We start from the raw sequence: 22,670 nt of genomic DNA on the forward strand, positions 1-22,670 counted from the left end.
GTCGAAGCCGTCGGGGAGGAGTCGCGCCTCGCGCCGCCTCCTGGTTCGCGAGCATGAGAGATGTCCGTGGATGGGTTCGGCGTGAGGGTGAGAACAAGGCAGAAGGGTAAACTTGCCATTTCGCGTTGCTCTCCAATTGAATTGAATAAAATAGTGCGTGCGGTGTCTTCCAGCAAAGAGCTGTGATTTTCTAGTGTCCCTGAGCAGGGACACAATTTTTTAGTGGCTTATGGCAAAGGCACAATTTCAACGGTGTCCTGCGGCAAATTTTGCCAAGTATTTAACATAGTTGGATTGACCAAATTTTTTCATGTTCATCGAAAGGTTTTGAAATTCGTTCGACCAAAAGTTTTTGTAATAACGCTTCTGATCGAGAAGTCACCAGCGAGAGAAAGCTCGCCGGAGGAAGGATTCCACCCAAATTCCAATCCCATCCCCACCGTTCCCCGCCGCGCGCGACTGCACGACGGCGGTGGCTGCCGCCATGCTCTCCTCTCTCGCGCTAGCACACTCCTCACTCCTGCCCCCGCCTCGCGGTGCGCTGCTCGTCCCGCTGCCTCGCCGTCTCGCCCCAAACCACCCACCCCTCCGCGCCCGCTGCCTCCTTATCGCCTGCACGCCCCCGCGGCAGCTCCTCACGCCTCGCTGCATTGCTTTCGCCGCTAGGATCTCGGCGTCAGCCGCAGAACCGGCGCGGGGAGATGGGGATGGTGTCTCGGTGGCGGGGCGGAAGGGCCCGGGGTACCGGAACCGGTTCCTGGACCTGGCGCGGCTAGGGGCGGTGGTGGAGGGCGCGGCGGAGACATTCTTCCGCAGCGAGATCCGCAGGCGGCTTGCCGTAACCGCCGCGCTCATCGTGCTCAGCCGCGTGGGCTACTTCATCCCGCTCCCCGGGTTCGACCGTCGCCTCATCCCCGATTCCTACCTCAGCTTCGCCCCGCTCCCTGCAGGTCCCATTCGTCGTTGCCCCCTCTGATTTCTCGTTGGCGAGTTGAGCATGGAGTGTTTTCTCGAGGATGTAATAGTTTGTAATGCCACCTTCCTTCGTGCAGATGACATTGGTGATTTCTCCTCCGAACTGAAACTGTCGTTTTTCCAGCTCGGGATCAGTCATCAAATTTCAGCATCTATTGTCATACAGGTTCGACACCTCTTATCCTTTGGTCAGTAAGTTGCTTTTGTTTCCCAGTGGCAGCAATTGCATGTCTTGAGTTAATATTATATTCTTTTGAATCTCTCCACTTGACCACTTCCATGATCATCTCATTCCCATTTGTTGGCTCAACATATGAGTACGTTATTGTTCAGTTATCATAGATGGCCAAGTTGCACATTATTTTATCATAAGCTGGAACTTTCAAAGAGAAGTTTGTTTTTCGCAGCATTCAGACTTGGGAAATTTCTATGTCAAGCTTGGAAAATTGCTTGCATATAAATCCTTTAGAAAATTGTACCATAAATCATTTTAACATGTTGTTTATCTATTTAAATCCATGTGCTCAAGTTTCAAGAAACCTTTAGGCCCCAGACTTTACGATATGTTTGACACTCTCACTCCCTCACATAAGCTAATAAGTTTAGGTGTAAGAACATTATGCGGAACAGATATTAGACTGGATCTACTCATGTTCACTTTCATAGGCCTAACTGAAACATTACAAGTCTAGTATCTTTCTTTTGGCATTTGATTTCCATAGAAAAGTGCAACCTGTTCTTTCAATCCCATTGTTGCAATAGAAACTGATCTTCTTTTATTGAAAAAACGCATAACAAAGGTATCTGTTTTAGGTTCTCTGTCATGTTCTTCCATCACTTGAAAAGCTTCGCAAGGAAGGATTAGATGGCCATGAGAAGCTAAAAGGCTATATGTGTGTCTAGTTGTCTATCTCGAGCAGTGAGACTGATTTCGTTTTCCTGGAAATTATTGGCTTTTGACATATAATTTCATCTAGTTTGAATCCCTTTATTTGTGTTTAGATGGTGGCTATCTTTGGGTTTTGCAACTGTTGCAGCTTTTACTGTTTCATGCTATTCCCTACAGTATTCAGTGTACGCCGCAAGTTACAGGTAAACTTCTTTTTTGCTGCAAGATTTCTATTCTTTGAAATACCCTTTCCTCACGAGGCACACTCCATCATCAGCTCACCATTCTTGTTCCTTTGTTTTTCACTCCAATGCCTTATCAGCTAATATTTAGTGGGGTGCTTCAGGATTAGATTCAGTGCAAGTGTATGCTGTGATTGGAGTTTCGTACTACTCCATGTATTTGATTTTATCTGTGTGATTACCTGTTTTTAGCAGTGGGCGGCAGTGCGGCACTAATTGAGCCATCTTGAAAAAGGGTGATATAAAAAAATTCTAGGGACCAAAGTTGTTGCAAATCCCAGTTTGTTTGAATGAGAGGAAAAAATTATTTAGTATGTGTTACAGCTCAATTTATTTTCATTTCATTTGTTACAGGGTTAAGCATATAATTATAACAAGCCTTTTGCTTGTTCTTGGTGCAATGTCGATGACATGGATTTGTGACACCATATCAGAATCTGGATTTGGTAATACTTTATCTCATGCTTATTTGTAATTTATTATCACCAGCACATGCTCTGAACGTTTTGTGTTTTGTATAAAGTTCTGACACTCATTCTATCATATGTAGATCCTGTGCTTAATTAATTTTTCTGAATATGGGAGAATTAGATTTGTGCCACTATGCCAGTTACAGTATCCATATTTGCCATTGCTTTTGTAATATTTAAACCCGTGCCACCATTGTTTAAAATTTGTTCTATTTGTGTGCCACTACCGTACCATTTCCAGTGCCATGAACAAGTTTTGACACACGACATTGGCATACATAGAACAACTAACAAGTTTTACACACTGATGGCAGTCTAAATAGTACAAAAGCTATGGCAAATATCGAAACCACAATGGGAACATACAAATCTAGATTTTCCTCTGAATATGCTATTTCTGTAGTAAAAGACCAATACATGACTATATACTGTATTTGTCTATTTTTTAGCAGAAACAGTGGGGGAGTCCTCTGCTGTGGTATTATATTAAAAACAATAAAATGTACAGACTGTACAAGGGGAAGAGCATAACAAAAAAGAAAAAAACACTGCACCTCAAGAAAGAGAACAGAAATTATTGTAGGTTTAGTTCTCTATCCAATCCAAAATCAGCATTCTGATGGGCTCATTTGTCTATTTGTTTGAATAATTTATTTGTTAAAACATTTTTCTTGGTGATTCATTCGGTACCAAATAAACTGAATCTTGGCAAACCCAGGTCGCATTAGCTGATTGAAGTTCATTCATTTGAGCAATTTATTTGGTAGGGGAAGCAAAAATTGTTTGTAAGTTTGTTATGTAGAAGGGCTCATCGAGGCTTCCCTGTATGTTACAAGACTACAAGAGAGTTTCTCATTCCTGAAGGGCTGGAATAAATAAATAAATTCCTCACTTTGTTCTTTTTGTTAGTTGGTGTTTTCATTCAAAACTACTGTTTCTGGTCGTACTAGGGCTCTTATTAAAAAAATAAGCTATGTGTTTCACTTTGGAGCTTTCATCGGCTTGATTGATGGGTTTTAGTCCCAGCTATTGAACATGAGAAATGTGCACAGTACGATTCACTTCTGTATGTTTTCTGGAAATCTGGAAATGTCATAAGGTGCATGTAATATCTGTTGTTATCAATATGTATACCTTCTTATACTTGGTTAGCACTTTTATGTTTTTTTTTATATTTATTACATCCAGGACATGGCTCATCTTTGATTATCTGTGTGGGGATTTTGACTGGTTATACAGATACACTACACAAGATGATAACTCAATTTTCAGGTTATTTCTCCAGACTTGAGCTTGTCAACCTAAAACTCATTTAAGTACATCTTTATGCTTCAAATGAATGTGTTTCAGTAATTGTTTTTACTATGACTAATGACTTCGGTTGTTTTTCATTTGTTGTGCTATATTCTTTCTGGAAGTATTTTGGAGCATGTTTTCAAGGCACAATGCCGAAACCACATTCTCATACACTAATCTTTCAACTATACCTTCTTTATCTACACACTGATAGTTTTAGTTTATGTTATTTTGTCTTAGTCCAGCTTGTCGTTTGAAACAGGGAATTTTTCCAAGTGTTGGCCTTACATCTTGGGAGTAGCTAGTATTTTTATGATGCTCACCATGGGGGCTGTGCTTGTGACTGAAGGATGCAGGAAGATAAAGCTTCAGTACTATGGATTTAAATTGGCTTCTGGTGCAGGGTAATAGAAAATATAAATTCTGCATTCATTTTTCTTTTGTGATTTATTTCTACATGTGATCTGCACGAATTTCCAAAAGAACTTCAGGTAACAGTACAAGATTATTTGTATTTCACACAACTTGTAAATAATTCAATGTTGAGCTATTACACTTTGTGCTATATCTTTGTTCAGATAGAATTAAATATTGACCCATCCATTTCACCCTTATTTTGTAGGAACGAGAGCACCCCAGTTACAGAGGTTGAGCCATATATCCCCTTCAACATCAATCCGACTGGAATGCAGCCCTTGCTTACAACCTCATACCTGCTAGCCTTTCCAAGCATCATGGCCAGGTAACCCATTAGCTATTTCTTTTCTTGTCTTTTCACTTCCCCTAACATTCTAATATGAAACATCTACAGCATTTTTGGGTCACACTTTTGGAAAAACTTGAAGGAAATTTTGAATCCAAGAACTTCAGCTGGTGGTAGTCCCTGGGTTTATTATTTGACATATGCTTTTCTTGTCTTCGTCTTCAACATTTTTGACATTGTAAGTCTATGTCTCATCTTCATTATTGTGTTTCAGTCAATAGGGTATGTTGCTTGTGCAGATTCTATTTAACCCAAGAATGCGCTTACGACTCAAAAGATATTATTATTTACAAGATTACTTCTCATTTCTAAACATCCTCTACATCATTCAAGATTTACAAATTTTACATTTATCTACCTTCTTTTGATGATCTCATATATTTCAATAGCATCATACAGGACTCTTTGTTGCTTGGTATTTAAATTTTGGATATTCCTTAGTGCCATGATGCTCTATGTTCAGTTATGCATCTTGAAGGAGAGAATAATTGTGTCTATTCCTCTAAACCCTAGAAGGGTGGGTAATATCGAACCTATACATGGGCCTTTAGATGGGCCTCTATACATGGGCCATAAGGCCACTCACACATACACCAACACCCCCCGCAGTCTGAACTACCGGCGCAGCGGTGTTCAAGACTGGACAATAAAGAAAGCACACACAGGGCAAACACCCCCCGCAGCCACAACTAGCCACCTGCTACGTTGAGGCTGCAGCGAAACTCCGAGAAAGTCGAGGAGGGGAGACCCTTGGTGAAGATGTCGGCAAACTGGGAGTTGGTAGGGACATGGAGGACCCGAACATCACCGATAGTAACCTTGTCGCGAACGAAGTGCAAGTCGATCTCCACATGCTTCGTCCGCTGATGTTGAACGGGGTTGGTGGAGAGATACACGGCGCTGACGTTGTTGCAGTAGACGAGCGTGCTCTTGGCGAGCGGGCTGTGGAGCTCCGCCAAGAGCTGTCGTAGCCAGGACGCCTCCGCCACGCCGTTAGCGACAGCCCGGTACTTCGCCTCGGCACTGGAGCGGGAGACAACTGGCTGCCGTTTGGACGACCAGGAGGCCAGGTTGCCGCCCAGGAAGACGACGTAGCCGGAAGTGGAGCGGCGAGTGTCCGGACAGCCAGCCTAGTCAGCGTCGGTGTAGACAACCAGCTCAGCAGAGGACGAGCGGTGAAGGGCCAGGCCGAGGTCCACAGTGCCACGGACGTAGCGGAGGAGACGCTTCAGCGCAGCAAGGTGTGACTCCCGGGGATCATGCATATGGAGACAGACCTGCGGAACAGCGTAGGTGAGATCCGGCCTGGTGAAGGTGAGGTACTGCAAGGCACCGGCCAGACTCCGGTAGGCAGTAGGATCAGCCACAGGATCCCCCAGATCAGCAGACAGTTTCGTCTGAGTGTCGACAGGAGTGGAGCAAGGCTTGCAATTAGTCATCCCAGCCCGCTCTAGAATATCGAGGCCATACTGCCGCTGGTGAAGGAGGAGGCCAGACGGGTAAGGCTCAACAGTGACGCACAAGAAGTGGTGGAGGTGGCCAAGATCCTTCATAGCAAACTCCTGCTACATAGAGGAGATGACGCGCTCAAACAACTGCTGACTGGAAGCTGTGAGCACAATGTCATCGACATAGAGCAGCAGATAGGCAGTCTCATCCCCACGGCGGTAGATGAAGAGAGATGTGTCAGACTTGGTCTCGGTGAACCCCAATGTCAGCAAGAACGCGGCGAACCGAGAATACCAAGCCCGAGGAGCCTGCTTCAGACCATAGAGAGACTTGTTGAGCCGGCAGACCATGTCCGGACGACTGGAGTCCACAAATCCCGCTGGCTGAGAGCAGTAGACTGTCTCTGACAGAGTGCCATGAAGAAATGCATTCTTCACATCCAGCTGGTGCACAGGCCAAGAGCGAGAGACCGCAAGCGATAGGACCGTGCGCACGATAGCAGGCTTCACCACTGGACTTAAGGTCTCGTCGTAGTCCACACCAGGCCGCTGGGTGAAACCCCGGATAACCCAGCGAGCCTTGTAGCGCTCTAGTGTGCCGTCAGCCCGACGCTTATGTGTCCAGATCCTCTTACCTGTGACCACATTGCAACCAGACGGACGCGGCACGAGGTCCCACGTCTAGTTAGCAAGAAGAGCCGCGTACTCCTCTTCCATCGCGCGATGCCAGTGAGGATTCGCCAAGGCATCGCGGAAAGAGGAGGGTACCGGAGAGACCCGCGGCTCCCCCTCGGTGGCGGAGAGAGTCGCGGCCTGAGACGCCATCCGCCGAGTCACCATGTGATGGATATGTCGAGGATCTCGATGGACGACTGGCGGGTGGTACACCGTCGGCTCGACACGAGAGCGAGGCGGCGGAGGCGGCGGCGGCGACGGCTCCGGTGTAGGCGTCGCTGGGGCCTCCGGAGCCGGAGGCGGCGCCAGTGTCGGTGCCGAACGACGCCGGTACACCTGCACCGGCGGAGCGTACTACGCAGGTGCAGGGGGAGGCACCGGGGCCGCGCGTGGCAAAGCAAGGGACCCCGGGGCCGCGCACGGCACGACAGGAGGTCCTGGGGCCGCGCGTGGCGCGATAGCGGGCACCGGGGCCGCACTGGGCGCAGCAGGGATCACCGGAAGCGGTGCCGGTGCACCGGGAAAACCTGCAGGGAAAGGACAGACATGTAAAGGTGGCTGAACCACCGGGTCAGTCGAAAACAGCGACTCCAGCTCGGGGTCAGGAGAAGGTGTGGAGGAGGTGGAGTAGGGGAAATCCGACTCGTCAAACACGACGTGTCGGGAGACCAGGACGCGGCGAGAAGTGAGGTCAAAGCATCGGTACCCCTTGTGGTCAGGGGAGTAACCAAGAAACACACAACGAGTCGAGCGGGGCGCCAGATTATGAGAAAGCAGTGGCGGAGATGTTAGGGTAACATGCACATCCGAAGACCCGAAGGTGGTCGTAGCGAGGAGGGATACCGAAAAGAGCGTGGTATGGAGGCCTGGATAAGCAGTGGACGGAAGGCGGTTAAGCAAGTAGGTGGCGGTGTGGAGGCTCTCAGCCCAGAAGCGCGGGGGCAGAGAGGCCTGGATCAAAAGGGTGCGCACGATGTCTTTCGTCGTGCGAATCATCCGCTCAGCCTTGCCGTTCTGAGGAGAGGTATACGGACAAGACATACGCAGCTGAACACCCCGAGAGAGGAAGAAGGAACGGGAGGTGGAGTTATCGAACTCAAGTCCGTTGTCACACTGGACGGCCTTAATGGTGAGGCCGAACTGAGTGGGCACCCAGGCAAAGAAGTGGAGGAGGGTGGGGAAGGTCTCAGACTTGGCGCGCAAAGGAAAAGTCCAAGAATAATGAGAAAAATCATCAACCACCACTAGATAATATTTATAACCCGACATGCTGAGTACAGAAGATGTCCACAGATCACAGTGAACAAGATCGAAGGCATGCGCAGCATGCGAAGAAGACGAAGAAAAAGGAAGTCTGACATGACGACCTAACGGGCACGCATGACAGGTGCTCACCAGGAGTCCTAGTACATGGAACATCGGTACTACGACTAAGCTGGGCCAAAACATCGCGGCCGGGGTGACCAAGCCGGCGGTGCCAGGTGGTGGAAGACGGCGTCACGGCAAAAGCAGCAGACGAAGAAGAAGTCGAAGGCGGAGCAGCGGAAGCAGGAAGTCGAAGGGTGTAAAGGGACCCCGAGCTGTCACATCGGAGGAGCGGACGCCGGGAAGCCGAATCCTTCATAGTAAGACTAGAAGAGTCAAATTCAATGGAACAAGAGTTGTCAGCAGTAAACTGGCGAATGAAAAGAAGGTTGTGAACCATCTGAGGAGCAATAAAGACATTGGAAAGACGAAAAGAGCCAGTAGCAGAACCCACGGCGGTGACAGGAAGACAAGATCCATCACCAACCATGATGGAAGAAGGACAAGAGGGGTGTGGGGGTCGGACAGAGGAGAGGATACCGGCATCTGGGGTGGTGTGGAAGGAGGCACCCGAGTCGGCGATCCACTCGGTGCCGACCGGCGGTGTCAGTCCCATGGTGCTGAAGGACTGCGCCAGAGCGGGCTGGTCCCACCCCCAGGCCAGGTCGGCTGCTGGCTGGGCTGAGCGGGCGGTGTCCAGGACGGCGCGAAGAGGGGAGCCGTACCGGTGAACATGGCCGCCGGCTGGAGCTGAGGACGAGGCTCCCCCCCGGACCCTGGAAGGGCCACATCGAGATGTGCCCTGACCATGGGTTGCTGAAGGATGGCCAGGGCGTACCTCCAGGGGCTGGGGCGGGAGCGGGAGCGGGAGCCGGAGTCTGCACGCCCCGACGCCCCCCGGCACCGGTACCCCCAAAAGCAGGGCCACCAGTACCACCCCCCCCCCCCCCGACGACGTCCACGCCCCCCCCCCTCCGGTCTCCCCGGCGGGAGTAGCACCAAGGAGGGAGGTGGCAGGAGCGGCGGAGGAAGCCGGTGGAGCAGCAACGAGCGCGGTGGGGGTGGACGAGGACGACCCGGGCGCGAGACCCCTGGTGATCTCCTCGAGGGCGAGGTCGTCCCGGACCTGCAGGAAGGAAGGAGGGGAAGGGCCTCTGGCGGGTGTTCCATGTCTTCAGGTGGTCATAGGTGCTGCTCAGGCCACGCACGACATTGAGCACCAAGACCCGATCGGACACCGGACACCCGAGGTCGTGAAGAGCATCGGCCATGCGAAGGGCAGAACTCACCGACGGAGAGGTCCCCCTGCTCGAAGGTGCGGAAGCTGGCGTCGAGCTGCAGAGCGCGGAACTCGGCGTTGCCGAGGAACTGCCGCTTGAGCGCTAGCCAGGCCTGTCGCGCGGTGCCGCCGTGGGTCTTGACGAGGTCCTAAAGATCTAGGGAGATGGTCCCAAAGATCCAGGACATGGCGACGCTGTCGAGGCGCAGCCACACCGCGTCCCGCGCCTTGATCGGCGAGTCGACGAGGACGTGGTCGTCGAGGGCGTAGCGGCGGAGGGCGAGGAGGACCTGGTCCCGCCAGCGTCCGTAGGAGGAGGACGTGGGGTCGAGGAGGACGGTGACTAGGGCCTTGATGTTCTGAACGTCGGCGGCCTGGAGGTGGAGCTGGGCGACCATGGGGTCGATCGGGTCGTGCCAGGGTCGAGAACCAGCGGGCGGGGCCTGGTAGGAGGAAGAGGCGCCGTGCTCAGGGACGACGGGCAGCTGGCCGGAGGAGACGCGGAAGTAGGGCGTGTTTGGTTCGTGGCCTACGGCGCCACACCGCGCCACACATCCCGCGCCGCAGGTGTGGCGGCCGAATCGGCCGCCGCAGTTTAGGCACAGTGTGGCGCCATAGGCCACAAACCAAACAAGCCTGTAGTGCTCCGCCTCGGCGACCCGGAGAGCGAGGGCGTCGGCCGTGGCGCGCTCGCGCTCCCAAGCGAGGGCAGCCACGCGGACCCGCTCCTGAGCCGCCGAAGCCTCCGACTTGGCGGCGAAGAGGGCCGCGGCGAGAGCGGCGTGGGCCTGCTGTCCACTGAGAACGGCGTCAGCGGCAGGCTGCTTGCCGGAGGCGACGGCGGCGGCGGCCGTGGGGGCGGCGCCAGTGGCGCTCGCAGCGCCCGGAGCAGAGGAGGCCGCAGCGCCCGCGGCGGCGACGCCCGCACCTGCGGCGCCCGCAGCGCCCGGAGCAGAGGAGGCACGGCCTCGAGGAGGACCAGCGCGGCGGCCGGGGAGGACCAAGGCGGGAGAGGAGGAGCGCCGGCGGCGAGAAAGCCGGGCGGCGGCGGCTGGGCGCCGGCGGCCCAGGCGCCCAGATCCGCCCGAGCGGAAGCAGAGGAGGAGGGAGAGGAAGAGGGGAGGGGAGGGAAGGAGGAGAGGGGCAGCAGCGGCACCGGTGGCCGGCCGGCGGTGGCGGCGGCGGCTCCGGCTGGTGGTGCCGGCGGCTAGAGGGAGGGAGGGAGAGGTAGGCTAGATACCATGAAGGAGAGAATAATTGTGTCTATTCCTTCAAACCCTAGAAGGGTGTGTAATATGGAACCTATACATAAGGCCACTGACACATACACCAACACATCTAATGGCTATGTACATCCAGAAACATTTTCTGTAGTTTTCCATATCAGCATGCCATCCGTTTTCAAATATTAAACTTACATATTCAGTGTTCTGACATTTTCTTTATCAGATAAAACAGATTGTACATTGTGGGCACACTGTTTATCATTTATGGCTGCTTGTTATCTGTAATTACTGGTGTAATTGCGCAATAAAGTAACTTATATGTGAAACAGCAGAGGAGAATTCACAGAGAAGTAACTTATAGGCCCTAACTTAATAATGATCATAGTCTATAATTTTATAGTTGAACATGGGGTCTTAATGTTTTTCAGGAACTAAGTCATTTTCTATTAGAGGGCGTGTTTATTGACACATATTGTCTGCAAATATTTGCTGCAGGCCAACTTACCCAAAGAGATATCTGACTACCTGAATAAGATGAGTGCGAGGGTACCAAAGATAAAGCCTGGAAGAGCAACAGTAGATTATCTTACAAAGATACAAACCTCAACGCGTTTCTGGGGTAGGTGTCCTTGAAGGAAGCTCTTCAGATTGTCAAATTTATTCTGATTTGCCCTTCTGCACATTTATGCTTTTTTTTCCTAAGAGAAAAGTCATCTCTTATATTCCAGGTGGCCTACTTCTGAGCTTGCTTGCAACTTCCTCTTTGTTGCTTGACCGATATCTCAGGCAAATAAATGAGGGATTCTCTATAGGATTCACATCAGTTTTGATTATTGTGAGTAGCTTTTATGCTGACTTCGTCAGCCATTTTGTCCAATGTTAACCTTTTAGATGCCATTATCCTGGATCAGATCTTGGCAACTGATTATAAAATTCTTAATGATCCAATACCTGATCATGTTACTTCAATCCTAACTATGTTTTTGCAGGAGAATTTGATATCCATTGCTTGAAAAAAGAAACATTTTTTTTCTGATCATGTTATCCAATACCTGATCATGTTATAGAATTTGATCATGTTATCCATTGCTCTCTAACAGACCGAGAGCATATATTTGTGTTCCTTGGAGGAAAAAGAAAATGAGAGCAAGATTCCATTGCTTGAAAAAAGAAACATTTTTTTTATCAAAGGGCAACTCCTGGATTCATGCAATTGAAGCATGGCTTCATGCAACATTTTTTTTTTTGGGGGGGGGGGGGGGGATCATTGCTAGCAACTGTTGCATTGGCACCGAAAACTGGAATGCTTGCACTTAGACATTTAGGATTAAGTTTGGATTTGGTAATTATTAACTTGATTGACATGCACTTAGGACAATGAAGTTATACGAAAAATGTTGATTTCAGGTGGGCTCAATTATTGAGCTGAGGAGGTCATACCAAGCATACAATGTGATGCCAGCATTAAGCAAAGTTTTGAGGAGATATGGTGCCTAAGCGTATGTGAGGGCATATGTTGGTGATGATGTCACCATCCACTCGACCACTAGGTACTTCTTTTACTTTGTTGCAAATATTTATCGATTTTTTTGTCAATAGGTTTTCAATATTGGAAGTTAACTATAACATTTGTTCTCGGTCTGTTAGAAAGAAGAGCATGAGTCGGAAAATTTCCTGGGGTTACAGGCCGTGGCGGCGAATGATGCCAGTGCCAACACTTTGCGGTAGTGCCCTAATGATGAGTAGCTTATACAGCTTCTGTTAGATTCATTGATTGGATTTGAACGAGGAATCATGGTTCTACATCGGGCTTCATTGACAAAGTGTACTGAAGAAGCAACAAGGATGTCCAGCTGTTGTTTCAAGTGCAGCAAATATGAACCGTGGTGAGGGCCGCGCTTTTCTGTATTTGGGCACCACAGTCCACAGTCGGAGCCATTGCTCAAGTGAAAGAAAATCTCAAATTTCCTGCTCGCCATGTTGTATAACTTTTAGGCGTATCACATTGCTAAATTCTAATCTGTTCACCAAAGCTTTTTTTTTTGCGAAAAGGGAAGAAATATTAAAATGGAGCACAGTACATCCCCCTTTTACAACCAGGTCCTTGCAGAAAAGGTTGTATTTGTAGTTTCTGCACGGTAGAAATGTTTGGGGCAGGTGGACTGGCCATCTCTGTAAGACCGTGAACTTAGCTTGTTGTAGACATGACCACCAACTGTTGAATGGCGTGTAGCTGTCGGTTGGTCGTGTACTCCAGGGCTGAAGCAGATGAATCGGTCCCGACAAGGAGCAGCACGGTGAAGTTTGCTGCGTCTGCGGATGGCCCAATATCTTACTTGTAACCTTTCCAAAAAAAAAAATCTCACTTGTATCATGTATGTATGTAGTGCCTGTAGCTATGGTTGGATGGAGATTGTACTAGCGGGTCAGGCGGCCAGCGGCTAGTCAAGGGTATATACTTCCTCTATTTTAAATTATAGGTTATTTTGATATTTCTAAGTGCATAGTTTTGCTATGTATCTGGAGGTCAGGTGTATATTTGGTGCATAAAAAACTATGCATCTAGAAAGCTTAAACGATCTATAATTTGGAACAAAAGGAGTAATAATGTGCTAACAATTGAAGCTCAGGCCGTGTTTAGATGTTTTGTAAAAAAAATTTGTGATGGAATCTTGCTAATTTGAAGTACTAAATAAAGTTTATTTACAAAACTTTTTGCACAGATGGGTTGTAAATCGTGAGACGAATCTAATGATGCTAATTAATCCATGATTAATTCATAATTAGCGGATAGTTACTGTAGCATTACTATTGCAAATCATGAATTAAGTAGGCTCATTAGTTTCGTCTCGCGATTTACAGTCCATCCATGCAAAAAGTTTTATAAATAGACTTCATTTAGTACTCCAGGCATGTATCGAAACATTCGATATGATATTTTTTGCGTTTACGGAGTTTACGAGTTGTGATCTGGCCTCATTCAATTCAGGTTATGTTGCTGTGCTGTCGTCTTCGTTTAATACTAGCGCGATGCAAAGCTATCTATCCTCTACGTCACCACTGATCCAAAATAAACATCGGATGGGCGGATGGGGTACCAATGTGCGTGCGAAAATAGGTTCGCCGAACTGAAAACGCGCAGCCGTGTGGTTGGTCGTACATCTCAGGCAAACCGTGCTGACCGAAAAACGCACGTACGTCAGCCCATCGCCGTCGGCGACGAACCAACAGCAACAGCGACGACAGGATCGGCGGGTCGCCGTTGCCGTGCGCGTGCGCCGGAGCTGAGCCGCTCTCGTTTCGTTCAACCACCTCCCTCCGCGCCGCGGGTCCTCGCGTGCACCGTCAGGGCACAGAGCGCGACGCGCAACCTTGGGGGAAACGCTCCCGGAAACAACCGTGAATCGTGAAAAGTCAATCCGAGTCCTGCTCGTCCTCTCCCCTCCCCTTCCGCTCCCCCGTCGCGTCGGACGGACGACGCCACCGCCCGCACGGGACCCCGACGACGACGCGCTCTGCCCGCCTCCGCGCGCGGCTAAGTAACCTCCCCCCTCCTCTCCCTCCTCCGGTCCTCCCCTGGACGCGTTGCTCGAATCCGCCGCGCTGCCTCCTGCTCGGTTACCCCTCGCACCTCGCCTCGCCCGCGCTGCGCCATGGGCGCCTCGTCGAGCCGCCGCCGCCGGGACGACTACTACCCGCCGCCGCCCCCGCCGCACCACTACTCGTCCTACCCGCCCCCGCCTCCCCCGCCGCACCACCACCACCACCACCCCCCGCCGCCTCCCCCGCCGCACCACCGGGCTCCCCCTCCGCCGCCGCCCGCCTCCTCGTACTACTACCACCCCCACCCGCCGCCCCCGCACGCGTACCACGGCCCGTGGCACCCGGCGCCCGCGCCGCCGCCGCCGCTGCAGCAGCCTCAGCCGCCCGCTCTGACGGGCCCCCCGCCCGAGTACGTGGAGCACCAGCAGGCGCAGAAGGTGAAGAACTACGTCAACCTGCACAAGGACACCATCAGGCTCGAGCCCGACGGCGCCGACCCCGATCGCCGCCTCGTCGCCTTCACCTTCGACGCAGTAACCGACGGCAGGTGATTTTCGGGTCGTGCTGCTGTTGCTCTCTGCTGTAATGGGGCTGTTGGATTTGTTTCGCTGACCTGAATTGTGTAGCTACTGCTTTACAACATTTATTGCAACCAGGAAAAGTTAAAGGGCTCAATACTGCTAACATGAGTGCTTAATTACGATCAGGGGCCACAGTTGAAAATATCCTTAATTCCTTATCTTTTGCAGTGTGACTATACATTACTTTGCCAAGGAAGGAAAAGACTGTAGTTTTTCTTCAGTGTACCCAGAATTACAGACGCCAACAAAAATACCCTTCCAGAAAGGGTTAGCCCAAAGGTTCATCCAGCCCTCTAGATCTGGTGTTGACTTGGAATTCTTTTCTCTTGATGAGCTTTCAAATCCATCAGGGGAAGTATTCCCTTTGGTAGTTTATGCAGAAGCATATCCATCTCCAGATGAAGGTGGCCCGTCAGTAAACTCCACTCGTGCCCAGATTACTCTTGCTGTTTTGGAGAAGCATAATAATGACCTTCGAGTCAAAGTTATCAAGCAAATCTTGTGGATTGATGGAGTGAGGTATGAGCTACAGGAAATTTTCGGTCTTGTCAACTCCACAGAAGCGGATGTTGCCGATGCTGATGCTGATGACACGGGAAAGGAATGTGTTATCTGCTTGACAGAGCCAAGGGACACTGCTGTTATGCCTTGTAGACATTTGGTGAGAACATAATTTACTGTATCGTACTTTTTCTGTGGTAGATCTAGCTTTCATTACCTTAAAAGTTCTGTCTGATTGGTCCTTTCTTGTGCAGTGTTTGTGCAGCGAATGTGCAAAAACTCTACGATTTCAGTCAAATAAATGCCCCATATGCAGACAGCCTGTTGAAAAACTAATGGAGATCAAAGTTAGAAGTCCTGAGCTATAAAGGAGACTGCTGGTATGGCTGTTGCTGCAGCATTATATTATCTAATTGTCCATAATCCTGTAAACAACATGAGTCTTGAAGTGTATAGTTCTGTTGATGGTTGTGAACTTGTGATGATGTGGTCTCGTGAAGAATTGTGAAGATCATCACTTGGCACTTGGTTTCTTGTCTTTTTCTGTTTGTTATAGTATATCTATAACATGGCATCTGAAACCAATCCTTGGCATAGTTTTGGATCTTGAGGAAGCTAATTTTGACACCTTTTTCCCTGTTATGTCAACTGCCATCTTTATACTTGCTTGACACAGACTTTTGTCATGCCTTTCCATATTCCATGACCATCCTTGTATTTCCTTTTGGCAAAGCATTGGTGATGTTTCTGTCTAATCTAGCTGGTAGCAAAGCCTAATAGTTGCTTGTTGATTATGTGTGCATAACAAACATTTTTACCACATTACTGTAACCTTTTGTGTACTGCTTACATGATACATGATATATCAACCCGGGTAGAACTCATGAAGTCATGATACATGGTAGACCATCGATATGGAATCTGGGAGTTAAAAGTGGTGTGCTCTGTTCCAGGTAAGTTTGAACTAAAAGCATTGCTATTCTTCTTAGGGTCCTCTGCTGTGCTGACACTAGTGGAGTGAAAAGGTGAGTGAAGTTCACTAGTGCTCCTCAACCTAGCTTAAATATGTTAAGGTCCTTCATTTGTGATCTGTTGCATACGTACACATATTTTGTAATGAACTTAAAACATATTTGGTTGTGGCATAGAGTTAGTACGTATTGGAAAAAATATGGATGAAATTGGTGAACTGCTCCATTAATCAAGATACCATTGTTTAAGTTATGAAAAAACGACATGAAAGATCTAAACCACTCTGTCGTGGTGTGGCAAACCACAGTCGGGTGGCGGAATGCACCCGCCTAAGCCAAGAGGGTGAGTACTCGGGGGTTAGCTAGGACTAGTTCGATCTCTTGGAAGAACACGATGAATACAGCCAGTTTCCTGGTTATAAAAACGTCGTTGAGAAAACGTTCTTGTGAAATCGACGTTTAAACGTTAAAACGTCCGTTTAAACGATAAAACGTCCATCGTTTCGTTAAAATCTACCCTCTATTCGTTTCGTTGTTTTATCGTTTTAATAACCCTGGCCAGTTTAGAGTGGTTCGGGCCGCCGGAGCGTAATATCCTACGTCCACCGTGTGCTGTATTACTTGCGCTCTCGAGAGAGTCTGAGAACCTTGGTGTGAGTAGTGCTGAGTCCAGTGTGTATCTCCTGTCTGAACCTGTGTTCTAGCGGGTATGCTCTTCCTTTTATATGTCCAAGGGAAACACGTACACTGAGCGGGGCCCCGATAGGTGGGCCCGGCGATATATTATAAACTACACTTTGGCCTTCAATGCCTCAGATCCGGAGGTCTTATCGTCGGCTTCCGTGCGTAGCTTCTGACCAGGGATGGTCTTGAGCTGTCCTGTCAGAGTAGAGTTAGTGTAAGGATCGATGGACCAAGAGGGGGGTGAATTGGGCCTTTTTCAAATTTCTAAAACAAAGTAAAGCAATCTTAACCTATGCAAAACTAGTAAGGCTCAATTCACCAACCGGCTAGCTAAGCAAACTACACAAGCTTACAAAGATACAACAAGATATTAAACTAAGCAAGGTAGAGCTAAGCTATGATCTCTAAGGTCAAGCACATAAATAATTGCATGAAAGTAAGTGCTTGAAAGTAAGGAGTGGGCAAGAGACAACCGGATTTTTTCCCGTGGTGTCGATGTGTTGGCACACACCCCTAATCCACGTTGTGACACTCACTAAAAGTCTTGTCACATCCCAAGTCACCGAGACGAGGGCGTTCACTAAGAGTCTCCGTTCACCATCCCGGCGTGGTGGAGCTCAAGCCACGTACAAACTTCTTCGGGCTCCCACAATCGTTGGCAAGCTCCGGAAGAAATACCTTCAATCACCAAGATCGCCTAGGTGCTGCCAATCACCAAGAGTAACAAGATAGGGCCTTCACTTGAGCAAGAACCGATCACCAAGAACGGATGCACACAAGCTTCTCTCTACTCAAGTCCTTAGTCTTGCTTTTTGATTGATTGAATGAACAAGTATGTGAAAGATGAAGCTCAAGGTGGCTCTCAACAATGTATGAGTGTATGAATGTAGCTTGGTGTTAAAAGAGTGCAAAATGACCCATTGGAGGGGTATATATAGGCAACTCACACGAATAGAGCCGTTGGAGAAAAGCTGACAGAAAACTGCGTAGCGTCGGTTAATCCGACGTACCTCCAATAGTCAGCGTCGGTTTAACCGATGAATGTAAACTGCCCATTCTGAAAACTAGCCGTTACAACTTGGGCAGATTAACCGACGTATCATCGGTTTAACCGGTGAGTGTAGTTGTCCACTGATCAACTGAAAAACCAAGTCTCTGGACAACTGCACCGACGTTAACTCAAAACCATCGTCGGTTTAACCGGTGAGTACAACTTCTGAAATCCCTGGAAAAACCATCTCACTGGTCAATTGCACCGACGTCTCATTTCAAACAGCGTCGGTTTAACCGGTGTATTGAACTTGAAATGCCCTGGAAAAACCAACTCTGGACTAATGCACCGATGTTAATTCAAACAACATCGGTTTAACCGGTGTATAGAATCTGTCCAGACTCTGCTGACTGCGTTTAACCGACGTATAGAAAAGTGTAAGCGTCGGTTAAACCGGTGTATAGACTTTTTCTGATTTTGCCTTTTCTGATTTGAGTCTTGAGTGAAATCCAAATATTCTTGAGATATAAGTTGAAAACCACTTATTTGAACTTCTAGAAACTTGAGTGACCATAGTGTGCATCCATTTTCAAATGACCATGTCCATGCTCAAGTTACTTGACCTTAACCCCTCTTAATAGTGCGATCACTACAAAACTATAAAACCTATACTAACCTAAGTGTCCTTCTCAACCTTACGACACTTAGGACTAGAAAGATCCTTAGTCTTGATATATATATGAGTTGAATACTGAGATCGCCTTTTTGAATAACGAAATTGAGGGGCCTCTTTTGACATATGACCAAATGAGCGATAATGATCTATTAAGCTGCACAAACTCATTAGTCACAATAATGGTTGTCATTAATCACCGAAACATACCTTGAGGGCCTAGATGCTTACATCTAGTCTCTGCAGCTGCGCGTCGAGGTCATGATGAAGCGCCGAACTACTGACTCAGTCCACTGTAGCAGCGTGCACTGTTGCTCCAGTCAGTAGTAGGTCATCATGACTCGTCGCCCATGCGCGCGGCGCTGAGTCTTTAATGCTTGCCTTGGTAACTGACGAGCCGCCTCGGTAACTGGCGATCCACAGTGTGGACTGACAAAAGCTGCCCCGTGCCCAGAGGCAGCAGAGCCCGCCTCAACCACTCGCACTTAATGCGGGTGGGTGAGGAGAGCTTACAGCGGAAGGCTTGCGCCTGCGCCCGCGCCCGCGTTTGTGTGACACGTGGCGGCTTCGGACCCCTCCCGAGCAGCTAGCTGAGCCGAGAGTTCACGGGGGTCCGGATAGCCAAGTGGAGGTCCCGGACCCATCGGCGGGGGTCCGGGTCCGCGGCCACAAGTGCTGAGCATTTCCACCTCTGGGACACTTGGTGACACCGGACCCGTCCCCGAGCGGGAAGCGGGTCCGGGACCGGGACCGTTGGTCCGGTGAGATGGAGTCGGATCCCAGGGGTCCGGTTGCTCAGCTCCTTAGGGCGTAGTTACGGATAACTACGCGAGTCTTGGCACAGTAGGAGTGGGTACCCCAGTTGCAGGGTACCGGCAGAGGCCCCCGGGCCCGCCTCGGCAGAGGCAACGGACCCGCAGGTGGGGCCACTACTGTGAGCAACTTGGCTGCTTCTGGCGCCCAGCGGTGCGCGCCGCAAGGGTCTTGTCCTGCGTCGTCCATCCTTTGGGTCACCTGCTGCATCATCACGTTTGGACTTGCACATGACTCAAGGTAGATGCTTAGTAGCGTGCCCACGGGTCACAAATCCTATTGGCTGTAATCCTTTGAGATAGACAGCTAGGTTCAGTGAACGGAGCTCAAGGGGCCGGCCTTTAGGTTAAGAGAAAGTCCGGACCTCCAGGTTTCCAGTCCTAGGTACTACGGCACTCATTCACAGGAGGTGATGCGTGCAGGCTTAGGGTACGGAACCTGGCTAATCGGCTACACGGCTCCGAACCTCCCCAGAGAATGAGTGCGCTTCCCTGAACCTGCAGGTTCCCAGGGGTCCGAACCCCTCTCTTCCATGAGGGGTCTCGAGCTAAGTCACTAACTAGCCAACTCAATTCGGACCACAATCACTGCATAAGAGTAAGAAGCCACGTGGGGGTTAGCGCAAACAGAATGCGTAGATTGAAATTGGAATGTAACATCCTTAGATGCGAACTGAGAATAAACTTTTTCTTTATAACTAGATGTGTGATGTAAGCCAGAACACGGGTTTATGAGGCCGGAGCTGTCCGGACCTCCGGGCCCCCAGTCTTATGTACTACGGTACTCGCCCTAGGGAGGTAGAGCATGCAGGATTAGGGTATGGAACCAGGCTAAGCGGCTACACGGCTCTGGACCTCCCCGGAGGGTGAGTACGCTTCCCTGAACCTGGTTCGCAGAGGTCCGGACCCCTCCACGGGGGAGGCTCACCGGACTGGACCACATGGAAGTACTACCTAGTTACAAAGGAAAAGGTTTTATTCCTTGCTACGCCTCTAAGGGTAGGACTTACAGAGATGTAGAGTCAGGGGTGCGACCGGAGTCGGCTTTCCGTCGGAGCGGGCTTGGTGCGACCGGAGTCGGCTTTCCGTCGGAGCGGGCTTGGTGCGACCGGAGTCGGCTTTCCGCCGGAGCGGGCTTCCTCACATGAGTGAGGTATGCTACGAGCTGGGATTTGTCGCTCCGCCGCTCGCAGCTTGTGAGGGGGCCCTTGATGGGCACCCTGACTCTCGCCGACGTGCAGCGCGCGCCGCTGCTGACGGTGGCTGCTCCACGGCACGGTTGCCCCTGGCGCAGGAAGGCGAGAGGCGCGTGGCGCGGATGACGCCACACCCTCCGTCATCTCCACGTCGTCATCGTGGTGGGAGTTCTCAACCATCCGAACCATGGAGATGAGCAAGATATGAACTAAAACTAGCTAAAGTGCCCCTACCTGGCGCGCCAAATGTCGTGGTGGGAGTGCTCAACCACCTCAGCCATGGAGATGGACAAGAGATGAGCTAAAACTAGCTAAAGCCCCCCTACCTGGCGCGCCAAATATTGTGGTGTGGCAAACCACAGCCGGGTGGCGGAATGCACCCGCCTAAGCCCAGAGGGTGAGTACTCGGGGGTTAGTTAGGACTAGTTCGATCTCTTGGAAGAACACGATGAACACAGCCAGTTTAGAGTGGTTCGGGCCGCTGGAGCGTAATACCCCACGTCCACCGTGTGCTGTATTGCTTGCAATCTCGAGAGAGTCTGAGAACCTTGGTGTGAGTAGTGCTGAGTCCAGTGTGTATCTCCTGTCTGAACCTGTGTTCTAGCGGGCGTGCTCTCCCTTTTATATGTCCAAGGGAAGCACGTACACTGAGCGGGGCCCCGACAGGTGGGCCCGGCGATATATTATAAACTACACTTTGGCCATCAATGCCTCAGATCCGGAGGTCTTATCGTCGGCTTCCGTGCGTAGCTTCTAACCAGGGATGGTCTTGAGCTGTCCTATCAGAGTAGAGTCTAGCCTCTGCAGCCGCGCGTCGAGGTCATGATGAAGCGCCGAACTACTGACTCAGTCCACTGTAGCAGCGTGCACTGTTGCTCCAGTCAGTAGCTGGTCATCATGACTCGTCGCCCATGCGCGCGGCGCTGAGTCTTTAATGCTTGCCTTGGTAACTGACGAGCCACCTCGGTAACTGGCGATCCACAGTGTGGACTGACAAAAGCTGCCTCGTACCCAGAGGCATCAGAGCCCGCCTCAACCACTCGCACTTAATGCGGGTGGGTGAGGGAGCTTCCAGCGGAAGGCTTGCGCTTGCGCCCGCGCCCGCGTCTGTGTGACACGTGGCTGCTCCGGACCCCTCCCGAACAGCTAGCTGAGCCGAGAGCTCACGGGGGTCCGGATAGGAAAGTGGAGGTCCCGGACCCATCTGCGGGAGTCCGGATGGCACGTGGAGGTCCCGGACCCACCTGCGGGGTCCGGGTCCGCGGTCACAGGTGCTGAGCATTTCCACCTCTGGGACACGTGGTGACACCGGACCCGTCCCCGAGCGGGAAGCGGGTCCGGGACCGTTGGTTCGTTGAGATGGAGTCGGACCCCAGGGGTCCGGCTGCTCAGCTCCTTAGGGCGTAGTTACGGATAACTACGCGAGTCTTGACACAGTAGGAGTGGGTACCCCAGTTGTAGGGTACCGACACACTCAAAGTTGTCATTTGATGTGCTATACATATTTACCGTGGATTACATTATTCTGCCGTAAAGTTTTACCTCTCTGTGAAGTACAATGGACATTGTTTTTTTTTTGAACGTACATTTGGTTGTCTTTTCGTTACATTTCATTCATCAGGTGATTCAGTCTTTGAGTAATTTGTATCATTCAGTCTAAGACTCAAGCTTTGGGTGTTTTAGTTAGTAGAGTCAGATGAGCAGTGGAATAAATCTTCTACAAAGCATATATCAGGTCTGATTAGTTCAGTACCACCGAAGTTTAGGCACAATTAATGTTATTTTTAGCATATCATATGCCTATGTGGAAAACCCAAGATTGCCTGGCTATAACTCACATTGGCAAAAATTGCGTAAATTTGAATCGCATCGATATTTTAATTCCTTTTTGCCGTTGGTTTCTGCTTTTTCCAGTTGCTGGACATGCCATGGATGTTAACAGACGTATCGCCGTATCGCCTGTCTTCGCGAGAGAGAGAGGAAGAGGGACAGTGGACAGACGTATTGCTGTATCGCCTGTCTTCGCGAAGAGATATTGTACCATATAAATAGCACCGTTCATGGTCATAGGCCGCTTGTACAGTGTTCTGATGTATGCTTGCATCCCTTTGGGAAACTCGTATAATGGAACTTGGTCCATTTTTTTCGTA

At 50.0% G+C, this 22,670-nt stretch overlaps 2 protein-coding genes across 6 annotated transcripts; both read left to right on the top strand.

The window, feature by feature from the left end:
* The first annotated feature begins 391 nt into the window (after positions 1–391).
* On the top strand, positions 392–12,600 carry LOC120665573 (preprotein translocase subunit SCY2, chloroplastic-like). Of its 4 annotated transcripts, none has more exons than XM_039945168.1 (13): positions 392–950; positions 1,053–1,141; positions 1,789–1,868; positions 1,978–2,067; positions 2,461–2,552; positions 3,765–3,848; positions 4,135–4,276; positions 4,495–4,614; positions 4,684–4,813; positions 11,064–11,187; positions 11,297–11,403; positions 11,976–12,118; positions 12,216–12,600. In XM_039945168.1, exons 1-12 carry the CDS (start codon positions 485–487, stop codon positions 12,063–12,065), a joined length of 1,614 nt encoding a protein of 537 aa, XP_039801102.1. In that variant the 5' UTR covers positions 392–484; the 3' UTR covers positions 12,066–12,118; positions 12,216–12,600. The 4 variants fall into 4 exon arrangements, with proteins under 4 accessions (XP_039801102.1, XP_039801105.1, XP_039801104.1 ...); XM_039945171.1 differs by having other exon boundaries at positions 11,355–11,403; XM_039945170.1 differs by lacking the exon at positions 11,297–11,403 and having other exon boundaries at positions 12,216–12,595.
* A 1,393-nt stretch (positions 12,601–13,993) lies between these two features.
* Positions 13,994–22,670, top strand: LOC120665574 (probable E3 ubiquitin-protein ligase LUL4). 2 transcript variants are annotated; one of them, XM_039945173.1, is made up of 4 exons: positions 13,994–14,658; positions 14,861–15,353; positions 15,448–15,573; positions 22,435–22,670. In XM_039945173.1, the coding sequence occupies exons 1-3, from the start codon at positions 14,222–14,224 to the stop codon at positions 15,559–15,561; spliced, it is 1,044 nt and encodes a 347-aa protein (XP_039801107.1). In that variant the 5' UTR covers positions 13,994–14,221; the 3' UTR covers positions 15,562–15,573; positions 22,435–22,670. The 2 variants fall into 2 exon arrangements, with proteins under 2 accessions (XP_039801107.1, XP_039801106.1); XM_039945172.1 differs by lacking the exon at positions 22,435–22,670 and having other exon boundaries at positions 13,995–14,658; positions 15,448–15,822.

This window comes from Panicum virgatum, chromosome 3N, assembly GCF_016808335.1.
Source record: "Panicum virgatum strain AP13 chromosome 3N, P.virgatum_v5, whole genome shotgun sequence".
Lineage (NCBI taxonomy): Eukaryota > Viridiplantae > Streptophyta > Magnoliopsida > Poales > Poaceae > Panicum > Panicum virgatum.

What these genes read in the sequence shown, in the direction of transcription:
- LOC120665573 (XM_039945168.1), top strand. Translation starts at nt 485, where the DNA reads ATGCTCTCCTCTCTCGCGCTAGCACACTCCTCACTCCTGCCCCCGCCT. An exon ending in GAGAAGCTAAAAGGCTATAT is followed by an intron (nt 1,869 to 1,977) that starts GTGTGTCTAGTT and finishes ATTTGTGTTTAG; the next exon opens with ATGGTGGCTATCTTTGGGTT. An exon ending in AAATTGGCTTCTGGTGCAGG is followed by an intron (nt 4,277 to 4,494) that starts GTAATAGAAAAT and finishes CTTATTTTGTAG; the next exon opens with GAACGAGAGCACCCCAGTTA.
- LOC120665574 (XM_039945173.1), top strand. Translation starts at nt 14,222, where the DNA reads ATGGGCGCCTCGTCGAGCCGCCGCCGCCGGGACGACTACTACCCGCCG. An exon ending in GACGCAGTAACCGACGGCAG is followed by an intron (nt 14,659 to 14,860) that starts GTGATTTTCGGG and finishes TATCTTTTGCAG; the next exon opens with TGTGACTATACATTACTTTG. An exon ending in TTATGCCTTGTAGACATTTG is followed by an intron (nt 15,354 to 15,447) that starts GTGAGAACATAA and finishes TTTCTTGTGCAG; the next exon opens with TGTTTGTGCAGCGAATGTGC.